Raw genomic sequence first — 19723 nt, forward strand, 5'->3', positions numbered from 1 at the left:
TCATTTCCATTGATCCCAACTCGTTCATTTTTGAGGAAGCAGGGTCAGTGTCTCTGTATTTTGGTTGGATGGAAGGGGAGTGGGGATAATTTCAAAGACAAGATCTCTGTTGCCCTGTGGTTCTTTGTGTTCTGGTTCCTGGCCCAGACCTTGTGCTCAGAAGGAGCAGAGCCTGGCAGCGTGTGTGTTCTCTGTGTTGGATCAGGAGACACTTGTGTCTTGCTCTTGGCAGAACTGTAGCCTTGCTCCTTGCTCTTTGCCAAGCCTTGATCCATTCTGAGTCACCTGTACAAGGGAGATGCTCCTTTTGGATTTACCCTCTTGGAGCAGGAAGGGTGTTAGATTGCAGCAGCTCCCATGTCCCTGGGGGATGTGTGTGGAAGCCCTGAGTGCTGCTGGCAGCTGGATGTGAGCAGCAGGTGGTTCAGCAGTGTTCCCTATATTCCTGGGCAGTTGCTGTTGCACTGACCCCTCCCTGACTGTGTTTTGCTGTAGAGTGGAGATGCTGCAGCTCTATGAACGGTGCATCCTGATGGATATCGAGTTCTCTGACACGCAGAATGTGGACCAGTTGCTGTGGAAAAATGCTTTTTACCAAGTGATTGAGAAATTCCGGCAGCTCCTCAAGGACCCTCAGGGGGAAAATGCCCAAGAAATTCGGAACAAACTGCTCTTGCTTCTAGATGAGGTAAGAGGAGAGAAGCATCCTCAGTTTCCACTAAAGCTTTGGGTGGGGTTGACTGGTTTTTAGAAACGGATGGCTAATGGGGCAGCTGGTCATCTTGATCTTATTCATGTCTCCATGTACCTTTGGTCATTCTTATGCAAAGAGGATGCTCAGACACATTATGGTTTAGTGGGGCAGGTGTAGATCGAGGTAGACATCTGTTACAACTTAAACCAGGTTTGTTTTGGGGTATTTGTGTTAATTAGAAATTGATTTAAGCTAAAATGAAATTAATGCCCTGAAGTGGAGCTAAACAGAAACGTCTCTGGAGGTGTTTGTGCCAACTTTACCAAACTTGCTTGGAAGTCGTTTTATAAAACTGCAGCTCAGTTTAGTCTTTGTACCAGGTAGAATGACAGACCTGAGAAGATGCGTTTTAAAGAATTAAGGTGAGAAAAGGAACTGCTGGAGGCCTTTAGTCCACCCTCCTCCTCAAAGCAGGACTCCTTAAGCACTAAATCAAGTTAGTCCTGATTTTTTGTGGCTCAGTCTTATAAACCTGTGAGGCTGGAGATCCCCCAAGCTCCTTGTTGTGTTCTGAAGAGAAACAGCCCAAACCTCAGGGCGATGTAGCTCCTTTCTTGCACGTGGCAGGGCTGGTGTGGTGATTTTTGTACTTGTCATTAGAAGGATCATAACATCCAAGTGTGTTTGTGTGTGTTTTGCAGGGCTCCTCTTTTTTTGACGGCCTCCTCCAGAAGCTGCAGGTGTCCTACCAGTTCAAACTGGAGGACTACATGGATGGGATGGCCATCCGCAGTAAACCTCTCAGGAAAATGGTAGGTTGGCTTCCTCCTGGAGACTTCTCATCCTGTGCAAGGTGCTGCACTCAGTGTGCTGTCCTTGCCCAGGGGCAGGCAGCTGTACTCCAGACAGAGCCAGTTTGTTTGCAGGGAATTTTTCGCAGCTGCTGGAGAACTCTGCACTCCGGTGCAGTAACATTTCTTAGCTTCCTTTGCAAAGAACTTATTTTGTACCAGCTCTGTGACCAGAGCTGATAAAGGAAACAAGTGTCCAAAGGCACCCTAACCTTTCCTGAGATGTCGAACCTGTCTTTTTTTCTGCCTGTGGAATCCAGAATAATGAGGGAAAGCTGGCAGTTGTGCTGCCTCCCTGACGTGTTGCCCTGAGCTGTGAGTGCAGGTGCAAGGGACAGCTGGGAAAGGATATTTTAATCCAGCTCCATTCCCAGAGAGATGTGTTTATCTAACAGCTGTCCTCAAATTGGTCATGGACTGAACAACCCCCTTCTGGAGAGAGGTGGGATATTGTGTCAGAGAGGAGGTGTTTAGGGGATTGGCTTGCCCCTACAAACCCTGAACCAGCGCGATGGAACTTTGTCATTTCATTCTGCTGCCCTTTTGTGAGACCTTCAGTGTTTCACTGACCTCCTCCTGGCTCTGTACAACCCCTGTGGGCTTGCTGGGTCTGCAGGTGAGTCAGGGCTGTGTCCCAGGTGGTCCATGGCTGCTCCTTTGCAGGTGAAGTACGCCCTGATCAGTGCCCAGAGGTGCATGATCTGCCAGGGGGACATTTGCCGGTACAGGGAACAGGCGAACGACACGGCGAACTACGGCAAGGCCCGCAGGTAGGCACTCAGCTGCTGTGTCCTTCCAGCACAGCTCTGCCTCTGGATGCCAGGGATGGATGCCTTTTCATCCCTGAACTTGCCTCTAGCCAAAGAAGTTTTTCTCTTCCTTTTTAACGTCTTTCCACTCCTCTGTTGTATCGCAGTCCTGTAAAGCTGAAAGGTGTAGCTGATTTTTTCTGTTCCAGAGGGCAAGCTGCCAGATCTAGTCAACCTCCATCTAGAAATGGAGGTGGTGGAAGTTGTCCTGTGTTGATCCTGCAGCAGGGAGGGTTTACACCAATCGCTCTTGTACTGGCTTTTGTATCTGTATGCTCTCACTCCTTCAGAACTTCCAGCACTTGTTGCTCCCTGCTCATCTGTGGGGTGAGCCAGGGGTATTTCCTTCTGCAGTTGGATCTGCCCTCTCTTGCTTAGTGTCCCATCCCTGCCCAGGATGGGCACAACTCACTGTCTGTGCTCACTCCTGCAGGCAGAGGGCACTTGTGGGAAGGGCCAGTTCCCTGCAGAAATGCCGGTTCCAGGGGAAGTTCTGCACCCTTGAGGATAAGGAAAGCAGCCTGATGTCCTTTCAGTAACCATTTCTCTCTATTTTTTCCCTTTCCCAGCTGGTACCTGAAGGCTCAGCAAATTGCTCCCAAAAATGGCCGCCCGTACAACCAGCTGGCACTTCTGGCCATTTACACGGTAAGATGCTCCTCATGCAAGGATGTGCAGGCATAGGGAGAGCCTCTGGGATGGCTGGGAGATTCCATCTGGTGGAGGAAGGCATTGTTTAGGGCAATGCTCAGATGGTTTGGCTATTTTCTTAAAAGAAAAAAAAAAAAAAAGCCAATGGCAGGATGTGCTGTGTGGATTCCAGCTGCTGTGGCTTCAAGCAGCTTTGTCAGATACACGCTACTCCCTCAGGGATTTTTTGGGGGACTGTTCTGTGGGCTGTTGAGAGTGTAATTGTTTAAAGTTGAAAGCACAGCCCACTTCTTGCATGAGATTTTTGTGCTCTGAGCCATCTGTTTGCTATCTTATCATGAAACCTTTGGGCACTGGTCTAGGCAACATTCACACGTGACTTGCCTGGGTTTCAGTTGTGCTGGCTACTCCAGCCATGCAGGAAAATTGACTTCAGGAAAGATGGGGCAACAGATAATGGAAGCATCATGTGGGGCACAGAGGCTGGCAGGGATCTGCCAGTTCCCAACACTGGAAGATGCTGGTTTAAAGTAGAACAGTTCTGAACTGCAGGGTTCAGAAGCACCTTTCCTTCGTGGCTAGGAAGGACCTTTCTCACTGTGTCTGTCTCCCAGGCAATATTGAGGATGGGGGGAAGGGGAAGCACATGGGAACCTGTCACTGAATGCCCCATAAGGAATGGCAGCTCTGAGCCACTTGTTTTTGTTTTGTTGTGCTTTTTGCAGAGGAGGAAGCTGGATGCTGTGTACTACTACATGCGCAGCCTGGCTGCCAGCAACCCCATCCTCACTGCCAAGGAGAGCCTCATGAGTCTGTTTGAGGAGACAAAACGCAAGGTGAGCCTTGGAGCTGGGCTGTGGGATGCTGCACCTGCCTGTGCTGGAGAGCATGGGGAGAATGGTAGCTTTTGGAGACACCCCTTACCTACTTCTAAGAAATTTCATGAGAGAGACAGCCTTCAGAAGGAAGGTTTTGGGGTGGTTTAGGCAGCTGAATCTCTTGTTTCTGGGTCACAAACTGATTTAGCTGAGCTCAGCAAAGGCTGTCAGTTGCTATGGTTTGCAGCATGGCCTTGCCATGTAGCACAACCATTGCTTTGTTCCATAGGTGCCCCACACCTGTGGGGATGGATAAGGGAGACTACAGTGCCTTTGTGCCCCAGGGAGTAATCACATGGGCTGCCACACATTCCTGGGACTGGACACAGCTTTTCCTGTTCTGGGGTAGTTAGAGTTGAAAACTGCTCACCTGCACTGTCCTGTAGAGTCAGAACCAAATTCTGGACCTGTCCACGAGTTACTGTGGTTGTGAAGCAGGGGGAAAGGCTAATTTTTCCACGTACATGAAATGATACACTTCCCCTGACCCTTGATCCCTGGGTGATCTGAATGTGTCCTGTGTGCCCAGTCCGAGCAGATGGAGCAGAGGAAACACCAGGTGCTGGATGTGAGCCCCAACCGCCGGGGCAAGGGCAAGAAATCCACCCTGCGACAAGTGGGAGATGATGCCACCAGGCTGGAGATCTGGATCCATCCCTCCCACCCTCGTTCCTGCCATGGCCACGAGTCCGGCCGGGATTCCGAGCAGGACAACGGGCTTGGGAACCTCAGCCCCAGCGACGTGAGTACCGCGGGAGGCGGCGGGTGGCTTCGGCCTCATGTGTTTGGAATGCAGGGGAATGACACTGGATCTGTTTTGCTTTCCTGTTGCTAGATTTTCCAGTGTTTTGGCTTTCCCCTGTGGGAGTTGTGCCTGGGTCAGGCTGAGGAGCTGGTGACCTCGTGCCTCTCGTGTTTAAGGCATGTTGTTGTTACCATCCCTTTCTTGGCAGCGCTGGTGCTGGTGTGGCCGATGTGGAACAGGGGAGAGGCACAAACAGAAGATGCTGTAAAATGCTTCTGCTCTGAGGGTGCTAACTGGGGTGAGATTCCTGGTGGGAAATGAGGTCAGGTGCTGGAAACCAGGGCTAACAGTGACCCTGGAAGTTCTGAGGCTTGTTCTGGAAGTGTGTCACTTGTCCCATTGCCAGATGACTGGAGGTTTGCACTGGGAATGTGAAAACCGTGGTTTCGATTTCCAGTGTAGGTGTTACATTTGCATAGCTCACTCTGCCGAGAGGCCCGACCAGCACCTGCCTTTTGCAAGAATTAAAAATATAATTAACTGGTAGTGTCTCCTGTGAGCCTGTTGAGCTGTACCTTGCAAGAGGAGCATGGGTGAACTCTGTTTGTCAGGCCCAGGAATGCGGGCAAAGGCAGTGGTGGTTGGGAGCTCATCCTCCAGGAATCTTTGCACTGCTCTGGCACATTTGACTTGCAAGAGAACTTGCCAGGGAGCTCTGGGCTGCCTGTCCTAAAATGGCTGTTAAGGATGGGAGTTTAGGAGAACTGGGAAAACCTTCCCTGCACACTGTGGGGCCCAAAGCTTCTTGGATTTGTGCTTTTGCAACGAGTTTGTGACTTCAGCTGGGTGGAACTGGGGTGAAGTCTTGGGGCTTTGAAAAATAAGCTCTGGCACGTTGCTGCAGCATTTTTCAGATGTTCCTGCCCTTGGTTGTTTTCCCTCTCCTCAGCTTTTCTTCTGGGGACTTTTGCTTCCTCAGCATCATTGAAAGGAATGTGCCAAGCTTTAGCTTCTCCATCAATCATAGATGAAGCTGCTTGGCATGAGATGCTGTCAGTGTTTTTGGGGCACTGATGGGGATTTCTCTTTTGCAGTGCTGTCACAGGAGGCAGTGTAGCAGCTGGCAGAGTGGGAGGCAGTGATGTGTTTGTAGTGCAGCACTTTGTGCTGGAGCTTCCCCTGTGGGGTCTGTGCTCTCTGAAGTGCAGCTTGCTGGCACTATCTTGTACACATTGTATGATATTTACCATTAGTCTTGATTTCTTTCTGTTTGAAACATTGGCTTCTGAAAAGTATGAGCTTTCTGATCATGGAGAAGCCACACCATCAGAAATAGAACAGCAGAAGGGGGCTGAGGGCCTGGGTTTGGTCACTGTTGGTTTTGGCAGCCAAGATATTTATTCTCAGGCTGCCTGTGCCTGCTGTGGGGCAGCACTTCAGTTGGCACAACTGCTTATGGGGCCATGTCACCCAAAATAACCACGTGGAAAGGAAAACTTAAATCTGTGTTGCTGCCAAAGCTCCTGAGCTGTGAAACCGTGGGCTGGATAAAGACAGCAGCTCTTTGGGAAGCTCTGGACTCCTTCCTCATCGGAGCTGTAGCCTCCCAGCCTGTTCCTCGCAGCATCCCCGGGTGTTTTGGAGCTGCTCGGCTGGAGAGCAGCCCTGAGTTGCCACTGTGTGGCACTGTTTGGCCTCGGAAAGGCTCTGCCTGGCCGGGACAGGAGCAGGAGCAGCCCTGGTGCTTGCAGCACCTCTGCCCCACATCCCCGGCCGGCAGGAAGGGAACAGCTCTGCTCCCAGGGGACGTGTGCCAGCGTTTGTGTGTCATTTTGGGGAAATGAGGCTAAATGTGTCGTTGCCTCCTCAGTCCCTTCCTTGCCAGCTTTAGCCCTTGAAAAGGCAGAGGCAGGCTGTGTTCTGGGTTGGCCCTGATGGCTGTGCTCTGCAGGTAGCAGAGGCATCAGCCTTATGGCAGCTGTTTCTGGGCCAGAGAAGGGGATTTTTCAGGGCAAGTTCAGATGCCAGCAGCAGATCTAACACTGCAAGTAGAGATATAACAGGCCTGGATGCATTCTGGGCAGGGTGTGGGTCAGAGTCTGCTTGCACCCTTCAGCCAGAGGCTGTTGTTTGGAGCTCAGCCACAGTGGTTTGACTTTAGGGGTGCTGGCTGTTCTACAGGTGGTAAGGGATCGATTGGGGATGTTTTCTGTCCTCAGTAGCTGCTCTCTTCACTGTGCAGGTGGTGAGGTGCCAGTCCTGTGACGTGACACACTTTGCAGGGAGGTGCTGCACAATTGCTCTCCCAGGACCTGCTGGTGTGTGTGCTGTCCCTGTCAGCACATGCTTACACATCTCTGCTCAGGGCTCGTGTCATTTTCCCTTATGCAGCTCTATACAAAGACCCCCAAATTGCTTTATTTTAGGGTCAGAAGCCCACAGTCTGGAGTTAGTAATGTAGGATGGCAAGAGTGAAAAGGTCGGCTCAAACCACAGCCATTTCTGGGCTGAGGGAAGCATGTGGGGCTGGCAGTTTGCCTTGCACTGTGCTTTTAGGTAGAGGCTTGGCAGAGCTGCCTCTTCTACAGTTTGCTCCATCTACTTTCCTAGGAAGATGCAGAACTGGAAGAACACACCACCTGTGCACACCAAGGGGTGTAAATCTGTGTTTGGCCCCTTCCCCTGTCACTGGATTTGGCACTGCTGGCACACAGGACAAGGGACAGTTTCAGAGCGAGCTGAGGAGGTGTTTGAATTGCAGCTTGGCTGTTTTATGCTCAGGGTTTTGGCTGTTTTGGCCACAGCCTTTTGGGGTTTCATTCTGTGAACGGCTGCTCTCTGTGGTCTCTTGTACGTTGCATGTTTCTGGGTGTGCAGGGACAGGAGGGCCCAGGCTGATCCTTTACCTGGCAATATCTGGTCTCTTCATGTGCAATTCCAATGAGAAATGCTGAAAAAGGAGGCTGAGCAAGTGAGCAGTCGTGTTGGTGAGCTGAAGAGCTGAGCCTCTGCCATTTCTTCTCTGTCGCTGGTTTCATTTGCCACGGGTCTGTATTCATTTTAAATCTGATAGTACCACAAGCAGTTTGCTCTGCAGGCTGTGAATTGGTAAAGTAAACAGGGCAAACGGGCTGTCAGTCTCTTGAGAAAGTGCTAATATTACACTGAGTTTGAGATTTTAATCACTCCTGTCAGGAAATGCTGAGTTAAGGTTCTCACAATTGCTGCTGCCTGCTGCCTGTGCTCTGCAGCAGGCACTTCCTTGTGCTACCACGCAGCATGCAGGCACTAATAAAGATTGCTGCAGCTAAGATTAGGGAAGAGAGGTTTTCCCTTGGCAGGCCAGTAATTGAATAATACTTCTCTCCAGATGTCTGAATACTTCATCATCATTAAAGAATTAAGTCTCTTAGCCTCTTTGTGAGAGGTCAGTCTTGTAGAACCATCAGAAGTTTGGTAGGGCCACCAGAAAAGCTCTTGGGAAAGCAGAGGCCAGAGTCAAGATCTGCTGTCACAGCCCTGTGCATCAGCTGCAGGAACATTCCCATTTTCCTCCAGCCTGCTGGTCAGGGATAGAGGTTTTAGATTTGCCTGGTGCTGGATGCCCATGGAGCATCAGCCCCTTTGCAGTGGCAGAGAAATTGGGATGGAATCATTAGTTCTGGAATTCAGAGCAGGTTTTAACTTCCATTTCTTTACCGAGACTTTCTTCTCATCAGCAGGTAGTGTGGAACACTGCACCAGGGTTTCCATGAGTGAGCAGTAAATACCACCACGAGGAAATTTTGGGAATTCCTGTGCATCCAGGAGCATGGACAGGACCTTGGGGCTGCCCAAGCTGCTTCCTCAACAGAGGCCATGTGTCCTTAGTGAAAAGGGTCCCTGTTCCAGCCAGCTCCTGCATGTTTCACATCCTTTTTTCCTTGGTGATGTTTGTTGTTCCTGCTCTGTGCACGTGTTCCTCTTGGGCAGCAGCCACTTGGGTGACTGGGCTGGCTCCTTCTCCTGCCTGGTTTCAATCCATGCAGTTTTTCATCTGCTGGAGCTCGGGCTTTGCATCTGGAGGGATAAAAACTGGTAGCAGTTGTGGTGGGGGTTTCCTGGCCATTCTGCTTCTTTAGCCTGTCCTTTGCTTGGATCAGTCACACACAGAGTGACCCCTGTTCAGAGTTAGAGTTGCCTTAATGTCACTGCATCTGCTCCCTGGGAGTGTCTGGTTTGTTCAGAGGCTTGTTGTGGTGTGAGCTGGGTGTCTCTGAGCATGGCCAAACTTTGCTCATGCAAATATACCCCAGAGACAGCCCTGTTTCTGAGAGCATCTCCCTCCACTCTCAGCTCTTCCCCTCACCTTGTTACTCTGTTCCATTACACATGACTAGAGGTAAGTGACAGGCAGAAGTGGAAATGATGTATTGCTGTAATGATGGTTGTTCTTCCGTACAGATGCACGGAGGAGAGGCTGCTTGGGGAACTCATTATTTTTGGTGCATCCCTGCCAGGCTGGTGGGAGCATTTCTCCTCACTGCCAGCATGGTTGGGTGGTTTCACTCAGGACAGTGAAAGATTGATCTTTTCTTTGCAGACTCCTATGAATAATCTTTGCAGGATGAAGTACAGGGCTCCTACAGGGCTCTCTCATTTGATCCTTCCATGGTGTCAGGTGAGCAAAGCCCTCAGAATGGTCCATTTTAGGAGCCTGTGATCTGGAAAATGAGCCCAGGCAGCAGGGGCTGTGCCTGTGGCTTAGATGGGCAGGGTGAGACCACAGATTTGCTGCCTTCCCCCCACTGCTGGGGCATGACTCCCCAAAAAGGTAACCCTGCAGGCTGCAAATGCTGTCCTGTGCTGACACTTGCATGCTTTTAGGGTTTTTTTCACCCAAAACTAAATGCTGCTGCAGAGAGTGCAGAGAGAATGGGACCCAGTAGCCCAGCAGTGCCTGGACATGCCCTATGCACTGCTGCTGGAGCAGTTCCCACACCAGTTAAACCTCTGAGCCCCACCAGAGCAGTGGTGTAGGTGTGTCCCCAAAGGGAGGGAGTGTCCCCTTGGGTTTTTCTCATGGAAGGAGCCAGTGTAATACACACAAGCTCTTAGAGTGTCAGCACAGGAGGGTGGCTTGTGTCAGGAAGTTTGTCCCCTCTATGGTTAGATGCTCTCTAGTGTTGGATGTGATCTTGTCTGTGGTGTGCTGTGTTCTGGGCTGTCCTTGCTGTCAGGGGATGGCAGTGCTTCCCCCCCAGCCTGCTCCTGATCCACACCTCTGCAGAGCTGCCAGCCCCTGCTGAGCCTCCCCTGCAGCACCAGAAGAAGCAGAGATGCTCTCTGGGGTAGAAATGCCAGGCACCAGCAGTCACCTAAGGGCTGCCTTCCCTTATTTCTGGCTTTTATCCACCACCCACATGAAAGAACAGCAAGAGCTGTTGCATCCTTAATCTTTGTGCCCAAAGCAAGACTTGAGAGGGAGAAGTGTGGAGTTCCCTCCGTCCTGCCCTCATTTTCCTCACCCCCTCTGAACAGCTTGCAGGAAGCTGTTGGGTTTGGTTACTCATTCATGGAGGTCAGGACTAGGTCTGGGGTTTTTTTTTCCCTTTGTGTTTAGGAAACAGTTTACAAACTGTTTTGAGCACGGGGGAGCTGGTGGCGTGTGAAAGAGGCTTGTCAGCCTCTTTACTGCTGGACTTGCATTAATTCTCTGCCCTGCCTCCTTTTCTGTAATCTCTTTCTTGGTTGGCAGCCTAAGTATTTCTGAGTGCTTTCCCCTGCCTGCAACCCCTCTGCCTCCTGATATGACGTCAGCCACCAAACCACCTTGGGGCTTTATTTTTACTCGAGCCGTTTTGGTTCGCGTGGCGAGGTTGGTTTGTTCCCCTCAGCACTGTGAAGACTTCTTTGCAGAGGAAGTAAAAGAGTGCCAGGCTGCAGTTGAAACTGGTTAAACACCAAAACCACACTCCTGGTCTTGCTGGGTTTGAGACGTGACTTTCAGCCATGCAGCTCAGCACTGGCTTTTTTTGCCTGCCAGTTGTGCACCATCTCTGCTTGCACTTCGTTTTTTTAATAAATTGTGTTTTCACTTGAAATTCCTGATAAAAACTTTCTCAGCTGCAATTCCTGTGTTAGCAATCCAACCAGACTATGCTGTTCCCCTTTGCCTGGGGTTGTGATGTTCCGTGGATGCTCAGTGCTGCTCCACCAGAGCCCAATTCAGCCTGTGCACTCATGTCATGTAGAACCCAAATGTTACTTTCCAGCAAAACTTGACCTTTTATCACTACCCAGAAAGTGAAGACTGAGCTATTTGTAACAGTTTCCAGAAGTTGGGGTTGATATTTTTCCCCCCCCACTCCTTCTTCTTTTTAGTTGGTGGTTTTATTTAACTGTGAAGAACAAGGCAGAGACTCATGTTGCCTGAATGAGAGAAATCCTGGCTTGTTCTCCTTCTGGCAGCAGGCATCTGGTGCTAATGTGTGTGGTGGATCAGAGGTGGGAGCACTACAAGGACATCAATGAGTTGTGCCTTTGTGAGGGGCTCTGCTCTATCCCCGTGCTCAGAGAGGCTGTGATGAGGGGAGAGAGACCTCATGTTCCAACAAGTTTCTCATACCCCAAAACCAAGTACAATCATCCAGAAACCGCCTTTCCCTGTCAGTCACTCTTTCCTCATTTCCTCTCCTGCTGGTGCTGATCAGGCAGGGATTTGTGTGTAACCAAACCCCCTCCTGCTGCTGCACACGAGGCCTTTCTCAGAGCAGTGGGTCTGATGATCCTGGTGCTGCACAGTGGTGTTGGGAGGGAGAGTTTGCACTTGAGATGAGAACGCTGCCAGAATTGGCAGTACTGGTAAAGGAAGTAAAATATCTTAATAGCAGGGTTGGGAGATTTCCCAGAGCAGGGTGAAGGCTGTAGACACTGATTTCTCTTGAGATTTTTTTTTTGTTGTTAGACTAACCTTGATCTCTGTCTGAAGTTGGCCCAGGCCAATGTTTCCTGCTGTCTGTTGTAGACTTTTTGAGATTGGCACCTTGTATCCCAGAGCCAAACCTCTTAACTCTGCCATGGGGAGTGTTTATTCCTCTTCAGTGTTGAATGAGCCATTTCCAGACAGGCTTTGTATCCACTGTGGAGGTGGGTACTAGGAAAGAAACTTCCTTCCGGAGGATCAGGGAGTGGAACCTGCTGGAGTCTGTGTCATTTCCTCTGTCCTTGGCTCTACTCCTCCTCCCCAGCAGATTTCACTGCTGCATAATTCCAAGTGGAGAGAGAGATGCAGCAGGGTGGACATCTACCTGTGAGGGAGCCTGAGGCACAGCCTGGCTGGGAGCAGCCCCTGTTATCCCGGATGGGGAGCGTGGCTGGGAGAGTGGGGATGTGAAGGTTGCGTGAGATAATGCTGTCATCCTTCTGGAAGGCTCTGTCTCTGCTCAGCCTGTTGTCCAAATGTCTCCTCTCTTGGCCCAACTCCATCCTAAGCCTTTCAGGGTTCGATCTCTTCAGTCTTCACCCTTCTTAATTTGTCACATTATCTCCCTCCTTTGTGCTTTATCCCCACGAATAATCTACTCTGGAGTAGTAAAGAAGGCTGACAACACCCTGAGCAGCTGATCTCTTAGGACCAGAATTCATCACACATTTCTTTTTGTCAGTTTTCTGTCACAGGAAGGTGAACACTGTTTATTCCTGGCAAACTGTGAGTGTTTCAGTATAAGCTGCTTTTGGTTGGAGCTGCTTTAGTGCACATGTGGCCTCCTCCTTACCTGCTGGACACAAAAAGCTCTGCCTGGGCTTTCAGTGCTTAACCAGATGCAGCCTTGAAGAGCTGAGCTTGTATCCTAAACGACCTGCAGCACCAGAGCCAATTTGTGAAAAGTTTTGTGTCGAAAGTGAACTTGATATCTCAGCTGAGGACTCTCTGGCATGTTTGCATGGATTCAGAGAGTTTATGGTCAGCAGGGACCATTAGATCATCTAGTCTGATCTCCTGTATATCACAGGTCCTTAAATTTCACCCTGCTACTCCTATGTGAAGCCAAATAACTCGTGTTTGGCTAAAGCCGTACTTCCAGAAAGACATCCAGCCTTGAGAATCCACCCTTTTCCTGGGGAGTTCGTTCCAGTGATAATTGTACTGGTTTCAAGACACTTTTACCTTATTTACAGAGTGAATGTTCCCAGTTTGTTCCTATGCTTTGCTCTTCTGCAAATGTAAAGAGCCCTTAAGCACCATGGAGGCACTTTACACCCAGCAATCCAATCGCCTCCCAGTCTTATTTTGATAACACTGAACAGATTGAGCTGTTGAAATTTTTCACTGTGAGGCATCAGTTCTAGCCTTTGAATCACTTTTATGGCTGTTTTTTTGGATCCTTACCAATTTTTCAGCATCCTTTTAAAAATAAGGGCACTAGAGCTGGGTGCAGTATTTCAGTGTCATCCCCCACGGTGCCATATTTAGATGTGAATGTGCTGTCCAGTCCCTGCTCTGCTTGCATGTCAAAGGGATGTGTTTAATCCTTTTTGCTGGACATTGCATTGGGAATTCAGCCATTGTGGTCCCTAAAGGCTTTGTGGAGAAGCTGCCTCGGGCACGATCTCCTGGAGACTTCATTTTCCATGTGATGCCAGATGAATAACATGACATTTGGTGCTGGAAACCCCGAGAATTTGAAGCTGTTATAATAAACCCTGTGTGAATGTGCTGTAGCCATCATTACTTACTGCTCCAAACGGGCAGTTTGACAGCAGAATTTCCTTTTGTTGATTAAAATCGTTGCTAGTGAGTCTCTACCATCCTCCTTCCATCCAGTTCAGTGTGGGTCCCTGTAGACCTCCCTTTAAGAGGTTATTGAATCAGTTTATTCGTTTAATGATAATATTTTTTCAAGAATGCTGCATATTACTAATTCATGGAAACCAAATTTAGATACAAGCTTGGTTGAAAAGGAAGGAACACATGTATAAATATTCATTTTGACCTGCTTTCGTTGAGTTGAAAGTTCTGCTAGTAAATTTGTTACTAAATTATGTTGAATTTATTTAGAAGTCAGATACTTGTTCTGGAGCCAATGAAGTTACCATAACTTGATCTTTACATACTAAAGCAGATAATTTTCTTCCTTAGCATTTTTCCTCTCACCTGCTCCCTGCTGGGATGAAGGAAGAACTCAAAAGCTCATTGCTTTTGCTGGGGGGCTTCTTAAATTCCTTCTTTTTCTCTTGCTGGGTTGATGGCTTGTAACTCTTATAGCTGTGAGATGTGTCCTGGAGCTGCTGCACTGCAAAAGACCGGGGAGCCGCAGCAGTGTCTCAGTGTCTCTTTACCTGTAAATTAAATTTTTTTATGACTCAAGGCCATGATGAATCAGGGTTCTCTCTCTCTTCCATGTCATAGCAAATTGGATTTTACGTTTGTGTGGTGTCTGATGTTAAGTAGCAGGATTTGCACTGGAATTGCTTCTCCTGCTACAGAAATGAATCTGTTTCAGGGCAGGACATTGCTCTGCTAAGCAAAAACCTACACTGAACACGTGGCAAGAAGCAGCCAAGGCAAGCCCTGTATCCATTTGTGGTTGCAGGTGGTATATGAAGAGAAGTGATTATGGTAATTAGCCCAGCTGGAATTTGCCCACAGCTCTGTGGGTACCTTGTAAACACTGCAAAAATGCCAGACAATCTCAACAACCCTTTTGTCTCGTCTCCTTTATGTAGGTAGCCATTTGCACAAAACCCTTTCCACCAGCATTTTGGTGGGGTTACACCTGTAGCAGTAAAAATTCCTCTTGGTGTCCTGCCAGTTGAGCCCTCTGCAGCATCCTGGGCTTTTCAGGAATCTCTGTATCAGTGTTGGACTGGGTGCTCTGAGAGAAGCTGCCTGTGGAAAAAGAGGAATAATCTTAATGTGATATATCTAACCCTTGAGCTGGGAGTGAGAATATGGCACGTTTTGAGTGCCTGGATGTTATTTCACACAGTTCTCAGCAAGGAAGCTGTGCCTGGAAAAGCCTGACTGCCCAAGAAACCCTGAAAATATTTGGGATGAGTGCGGTACGTGTTTTGGAGCAGAGCTGTGTGGCTCTGTGGTCTGTATCCCAACCCCTAGTCACTGAGGAGACCCTTAGACTCAGGAGAACGTCCTGCTGTGCTCCAGGCCCTTCCACTCCAGTGGAGACAGCGCATTTGTTACAGGCAGTTTTGCATCTGGTCTCTTGATTAATGGACTTGTCTTTAGCAGCCTATTTTGACTCTGACACCGCTTTCTGCTCCACAGATGCTTTGCTGATGTTGAAGAAAGTTTGCCTTGCTTGATAAAGACCAGATCCTGGAATTTACTTCCAAACCTGAAGTAACAATTTTTAACTTGAAACGCTTTTTCCCCAGGAGTCGCTTCTCCAGAATCTTTCCCTTATTTGGTGCCTCCTTCACAGCTGGGGCCGATGCTCAGGTGCCAAAGCTTTGTGCACTCCTTGCCCGGAGCCAAAGGGGTTCAAGCACAGCAGAGCCGCTTCCCAGCCCTGATCATGGCACTCCTTTTCCTGTCCTCCCCATTGGCACTTCCAGCATTGCTCTGCTGGGGTGGGGGACACCGTTTTCACCGTGCTCAGTGCTGTATCTGGAGGTTAAATGTTGCTTTCTTCTCTGCTGGCTGCAGACAAGGCCGACCTTTCCCAAAGCTGCCCGAGCAGTTCCGTGTTGCTGTCAGGCCGTGCTCCCCGCGGCCTCAGGGAGATTTGAGCTGGCTGTTCAGCCCCATTGCTATCTCTGCTCTTTTAGCTGCTCCATGAGAAGTTGTTAGTCACTGTTGATTCCTTCCATGGCAACAAATCCAGTTGGGTTGGCGGCGAGGTGTGTGAATGCTCCCCAAGCAGCACTGGCCTGCTTCCTCTGGTGAGGTTGCCTCTTCCCAGGTGGATTTAGTCTGTCTGCACATGCTGACTCATGACAGCTGAAACAGCTGTTTTCAGCTTCAGGCACTACTGTGTGCAGGGACCCCTTCTTCTTCTTGACAGCTGGTTTGTTTTTATAACTAATGCCTTCACTATATGCTCATAACTTCCATATCGGTGATGCCCGCTTTTCAGCTGGAAGGGCCAAAATCCAGTTTTTGACATAGTTTTGTCATTGTATAAGCTGTTCTTGATGGGCTTTTCCCAAGTGAGCAATTGGGACGATCCAGATTTGGTTTCCTGTCCCAAGGAGCAGCGTTGCCCACAAAGGGCAGCAATGTCAGTGTACTGGGAGTCCTGGTCTGGCATCCTGATATTGGCATGAGGACCATTTTTGGGAAATCTTTGGAGGGGGCTGCTTTTGGGCTGCACAATCAGTGAGAAGAAGGCAGTAAGTTGTTGTAGGTCTTGTGGTAGCACTGTCAGGGTAGTGAGCATGCCGACAGTGCTTTTAGGAAGTGTTCCTCTCCACCATGTGAATGCAGAACAGCAGGTGACAGAACTTCCTCCTCTGTGTGCCAGGCTGCTCATGGAGGTCGCTGTTTCCCTCTCCTGTGAGAAGCTGAGTTTGGTGGGAGGAGTTGAGAGGGCTCCCAGAGGCTGAGGGACAGGTGAGTCAGTAGGGAAACAGTCATCCAGAGAAAAGCCCAGTCAAAGCAGCCCCGTGGCCTTAGCATGAACCCGAAGATGAAAGGTCCAAAGTTGAGTGATGAGCTCGTCAAAACCTCGAGGCTGTGAGAGAAAAAGTGGTGAAAGAAGTGTGAGGTGCCTGCTTGAGATGCCACAGTGCTGGGGCACACAGGGCTCTGTCTGGGCTTGCTGGGGTTGTGATTTAAGTTGGCAAGAGGCATGAAACATGCTTCATTCCTAGAGGCAGGTATCACATTTCCTTAAAAACAGTTATAAGTGAGCACATATCTCTGTCCCAGTTCTGTACTGGTTGCTGGGGAGTTTGACTGGTGAGTCCTTGGGATTGTAAGTGAAAAGGCTGAGTGTGAAGCTTGCTCTGAGAAGATGGGGGTGAAGCCAATGTCTTGACAAGCGCTCCTGGAGCTGGGTGTCTGTGGACACACTCTGGGCATGTCCCTGCTGGGTGTCACTTTCCATTCAAGGTGGGGAATTTTGGTTTTCCCCCGCTGCCAGTAAAGTGTGGGGATTGCAGAGCACTCCTGGGGCTGTGGGTGAATGTGGGCCTTGGAGGAAAATTTCTGCCCCAATTTCTTCTTTCCCCCACCTGCAGCCTGCCCACGAGTGTTGCTGTCAGTAGAGATGGGTCAGGCTACAAGCTCCTTCTCTTTCCCATATTCCCTCTCAAAGGATGCAGAGCATGGATCCCCTCCTCCAGCTCTTGCACTGGGTCTTGCTGTGGGGCAGAGCACTTCTCACCACCCCACCAAGGCTCTTGCACTGAGCTGGGGGCTGTGATTCCTTAGATTCCTTAGGCTGTGTCTGTATCAGGGTCTGTGATTTCAGCCAGAGCTGGTCACAGACCAGCTTTTTGCCTCCACAAGCTGTTGCTGAAAAAAAAAGGACCTGTTAAAGGCTTCAAGCTCTCAATTACCAGAGTGTCCTAAGGTGAAGAATCAGCTATATCCAAACTTCACTGGCAGAATGAATAAGGGCTTTGCTGTGCTGTCCCAGTATTCCCCAGTCTCTTCTGGGTTCCATCTGCAGAGTTAATAAAATGGTGGCAAATCAAGTTGAGTTCTAGTGGAAAGGGCTCTTTAGGGCAGCAGTAAAATAGTGAGTAAGCAAGAACCCCTTGCTGCGGGGGCCAGTTTAATTGGTCTGGCTTGTTTTATGAGACAGGTTTTATGTTTAAACTCGCTCATGGCCCAGGAGCGACTCTGCAGCAGGGCATCATTCTCCTGCATGGATCCTCCGGGAACGCAGCCGGGTTAATTACACCTCACTGAAGGTGCAGAGCAGCTGGCATCAGTCATGGCTTGAGCCCAGGGGCTCAGAAAATGGAGCTGGGAGGTGGCACCAGAGCTGGGATGCCAGTGACAACTGTCCCCTGCAGCCAGGCCTGGCAGAGAGCTCGGGAGGCACTGGTCAGTGCCTGCCCTGCGTCCTCTGGCATGTGCCCAGCTCTTGGCTGGGCACTGCCACAGCCCTGCCAGGTAATCTTATCCTCCCCCTGTGAGTGGAAGTGGGGGAGTTGAAGCTGTAAAAGCCCTGGGTGGATTGGAGCAGTGTGGTGGTGCTCTGGGTCGCTCCTGGTCAGCGTCTCCCTCGCAGCACTCGGGGCCTGGCTTTTCTCAGCGCGCTGAGGCTGTGCAGGCACAGGCGGGAGAGGAAAATCTCCTGCTCTGGGGAAGGTAAAAGCGAGGCCAGTCCACTCCTGCTGTGACACAGCCACCCTCAGGGCCAGGCTGAGGGAGTGCTTACCCACCAACAGCCTTCCTCAGAGCCCTGTAGATAAGGACTGGGAAAGCCTGGGGCTGTGCTGAGCGAGCAGAGGTGGCCTGGAGCAGTAGTAAGTAATTATTCAAGTCAGGTTTTGGAGTCAGGGGACCAAAGCAGGGCAGGAAGTTGCCTTCACACCATGTGCTACAGCCAGCTCCCCTGTGTCCCCTTAGCTCCATGTCCACAGAATCATGGAATGGTTTGGGTAGGAAGGCACCTTAGAGACCATCTAGTTCAAACCCCCCGTGCCATGGGCAGGGACAGCTTGCACTAGAGCAGATTACTCAGAGCTCTGTCCAACCTGGCCTTGACCACTTCCAGGAACGAGGGCATCTACAGCTTCTCTGGGCTGTTCAAAATGCAGGGTCTCAGAGGCTCTGCTGCCACATCTGAACATTGTCTCTAACACCAAATAAATGAGGAGGTGCAGCATCACCCCAGTCCTCCCTTGCTTCTGGAAACTGCTCCTGGCAGGGCACAAACAAGTGTGAGTGCTGCTGCTGAGATCTCTGTGCTGGCTGCTCTGCAGAAAAGTGCTGGGGAGGACATCCTGCTCCCTCTCTGCCTTGTCCAGCAGCTGCTCTGCCTCTGACACAGTCAGGAGCACAGAACAGGCTGCTGCTGGTGGTTGTGCGGCTGAGTTTTTCTGATGGGAATGCTAGTGATGAATGCTGCCTTTAGAGACTCCTTTTCCAGAACCCCTTAGGCTGTGCTAAGTTTTGCGTTGGTGAGACAGGGGTGAGGAGAGCTTTGCCCAGAATTGCCTGAGGTGCAGTATCAGATTTGGGTTCCTGGGGTGCAGGTATTGGGTTTGGAGTGCCCAGGGTACAGGTATTGGATTTGGGGGTGCAGGTGCTGGGTTTGGGGTGTCCAGGGTGTGGGGTTTGGGCTCCCGGGGCTCAGCAGCCTTGTGCAGGATCACAGGACCCGGCAGAGGGTGCTGTGTCTCCACCGCCTCTCCCAGCTCCGGTTCCAGCTCCAGCTGTTTGGCACTTGCCTCTGCCTCTGTGCATGATGTTTGTAAGAGTTTGGGCATGTCCATTTGGTTCCCATCTCCAGTGCCACCCCCGGCATCCAGGCCAGGTTCTTCTGTCACTGGGGACATTCTTAATTCACAGGAAATAGGAGAGAGTTTAATTGTTTTCTCCTCTCTCTCTCTTTTTTTTTTTTTCTTTTTTTTTTTTTTTTTCCCATGCAGCTGAACAAAAGGTTCATCCTCAGTTTTCTCCATGCCCATGGGAAGCTGTTTACCAGGATTGGGTAAGTGTGCAGGATGTTTATTTTATTTTCCTACATTACAAGTCTTTTTGGAATTTAATATTGTTAGCAACTAAGCTGTGTTTGGAGCTGAGGGCACAGGGTGTGAATTCTTGCAAGCCTGGCCTCCTGGTTCTTATTCTCCTTACCCGCCCTCCAATCCACACTGGTTGGAGCTTGGGCTTTTCCTTTCCCCCACCTCAAAGCCCATTCCTGCCCATGCACCAGGACCCTCTGGCAGAAGCTGAGCTCAGATGGTTCACACACACAGGAGGGACTAGAGGCTGTTTTCTCTCTCTCCCATCACCTCACTGTGCTCCTTCCCCTTGAATTTCTGGGCTTAACCCCCTGTCTTCCATTGCCCTCACCCAGTGCAAAGGTGACTCCTTGGGCTCTCAGTGGCCTCATGATCACAATGCCTTTGAAGCAGATCCACGTGGTGGCTGAAAGCTGCCATCCAGAGTGTGACAAAACAATCCTTGCCCT

At 50.1% G+C, this 19723-nt stretch overlaps 1 protein-coding gene across 3 annotated transcripts in view; it reads left to right on the top strand.

The window, feature by feature from the left end:
• Positions 1-19723, top strand: part of SMG6 (SMG6 nonsense mediated mRNA decay factor) — a gene marked incomplete at its 5' end in the record, with an annotated part of 104496 nt that overhangs the window by 4367 nt on the left and 80406 nt on the right. For all 3 annotated transcript variants that reach the window (XM_083875070.1, XM_083875071.1, XM_083875069.1), the window contains 7 exons: positions 496-688; positions 1396-1506; positions 2209-2315; positions 2924-3002; positions 3731-3841; positions 4413-4625; positions 19179-19240. In XM_083875070.1, coding sequence (XP_083731196.1) covers positions 496-688; positions 1396-1506; positions 2209-2315; positions 2924-3002; positions 3731-3841; positions 4413-4625; positions 19179-19240 — 876 coding nt within the window. The remainder of the gene's footprint in view (positions 1-495; positions 689-1395; positions 1507-2208; positions 2316-2923; positions 3003-3730; positions 3842-4412; positions 4626-19178; positions 19241-19723) is intronic.

Source organism: Zosterops lateralis, assembly GCF_965231275.1.
Source record: "Zosterops lateralis genome assembly, chromosome: 19".
NCBI classification, from domain to species: domain Eukaryota; kingdom Metazoa; phylum Chordata; class Aves; order Passeriformes; family Zosteropidae; genus Zosterops; species Zosterops lateralis.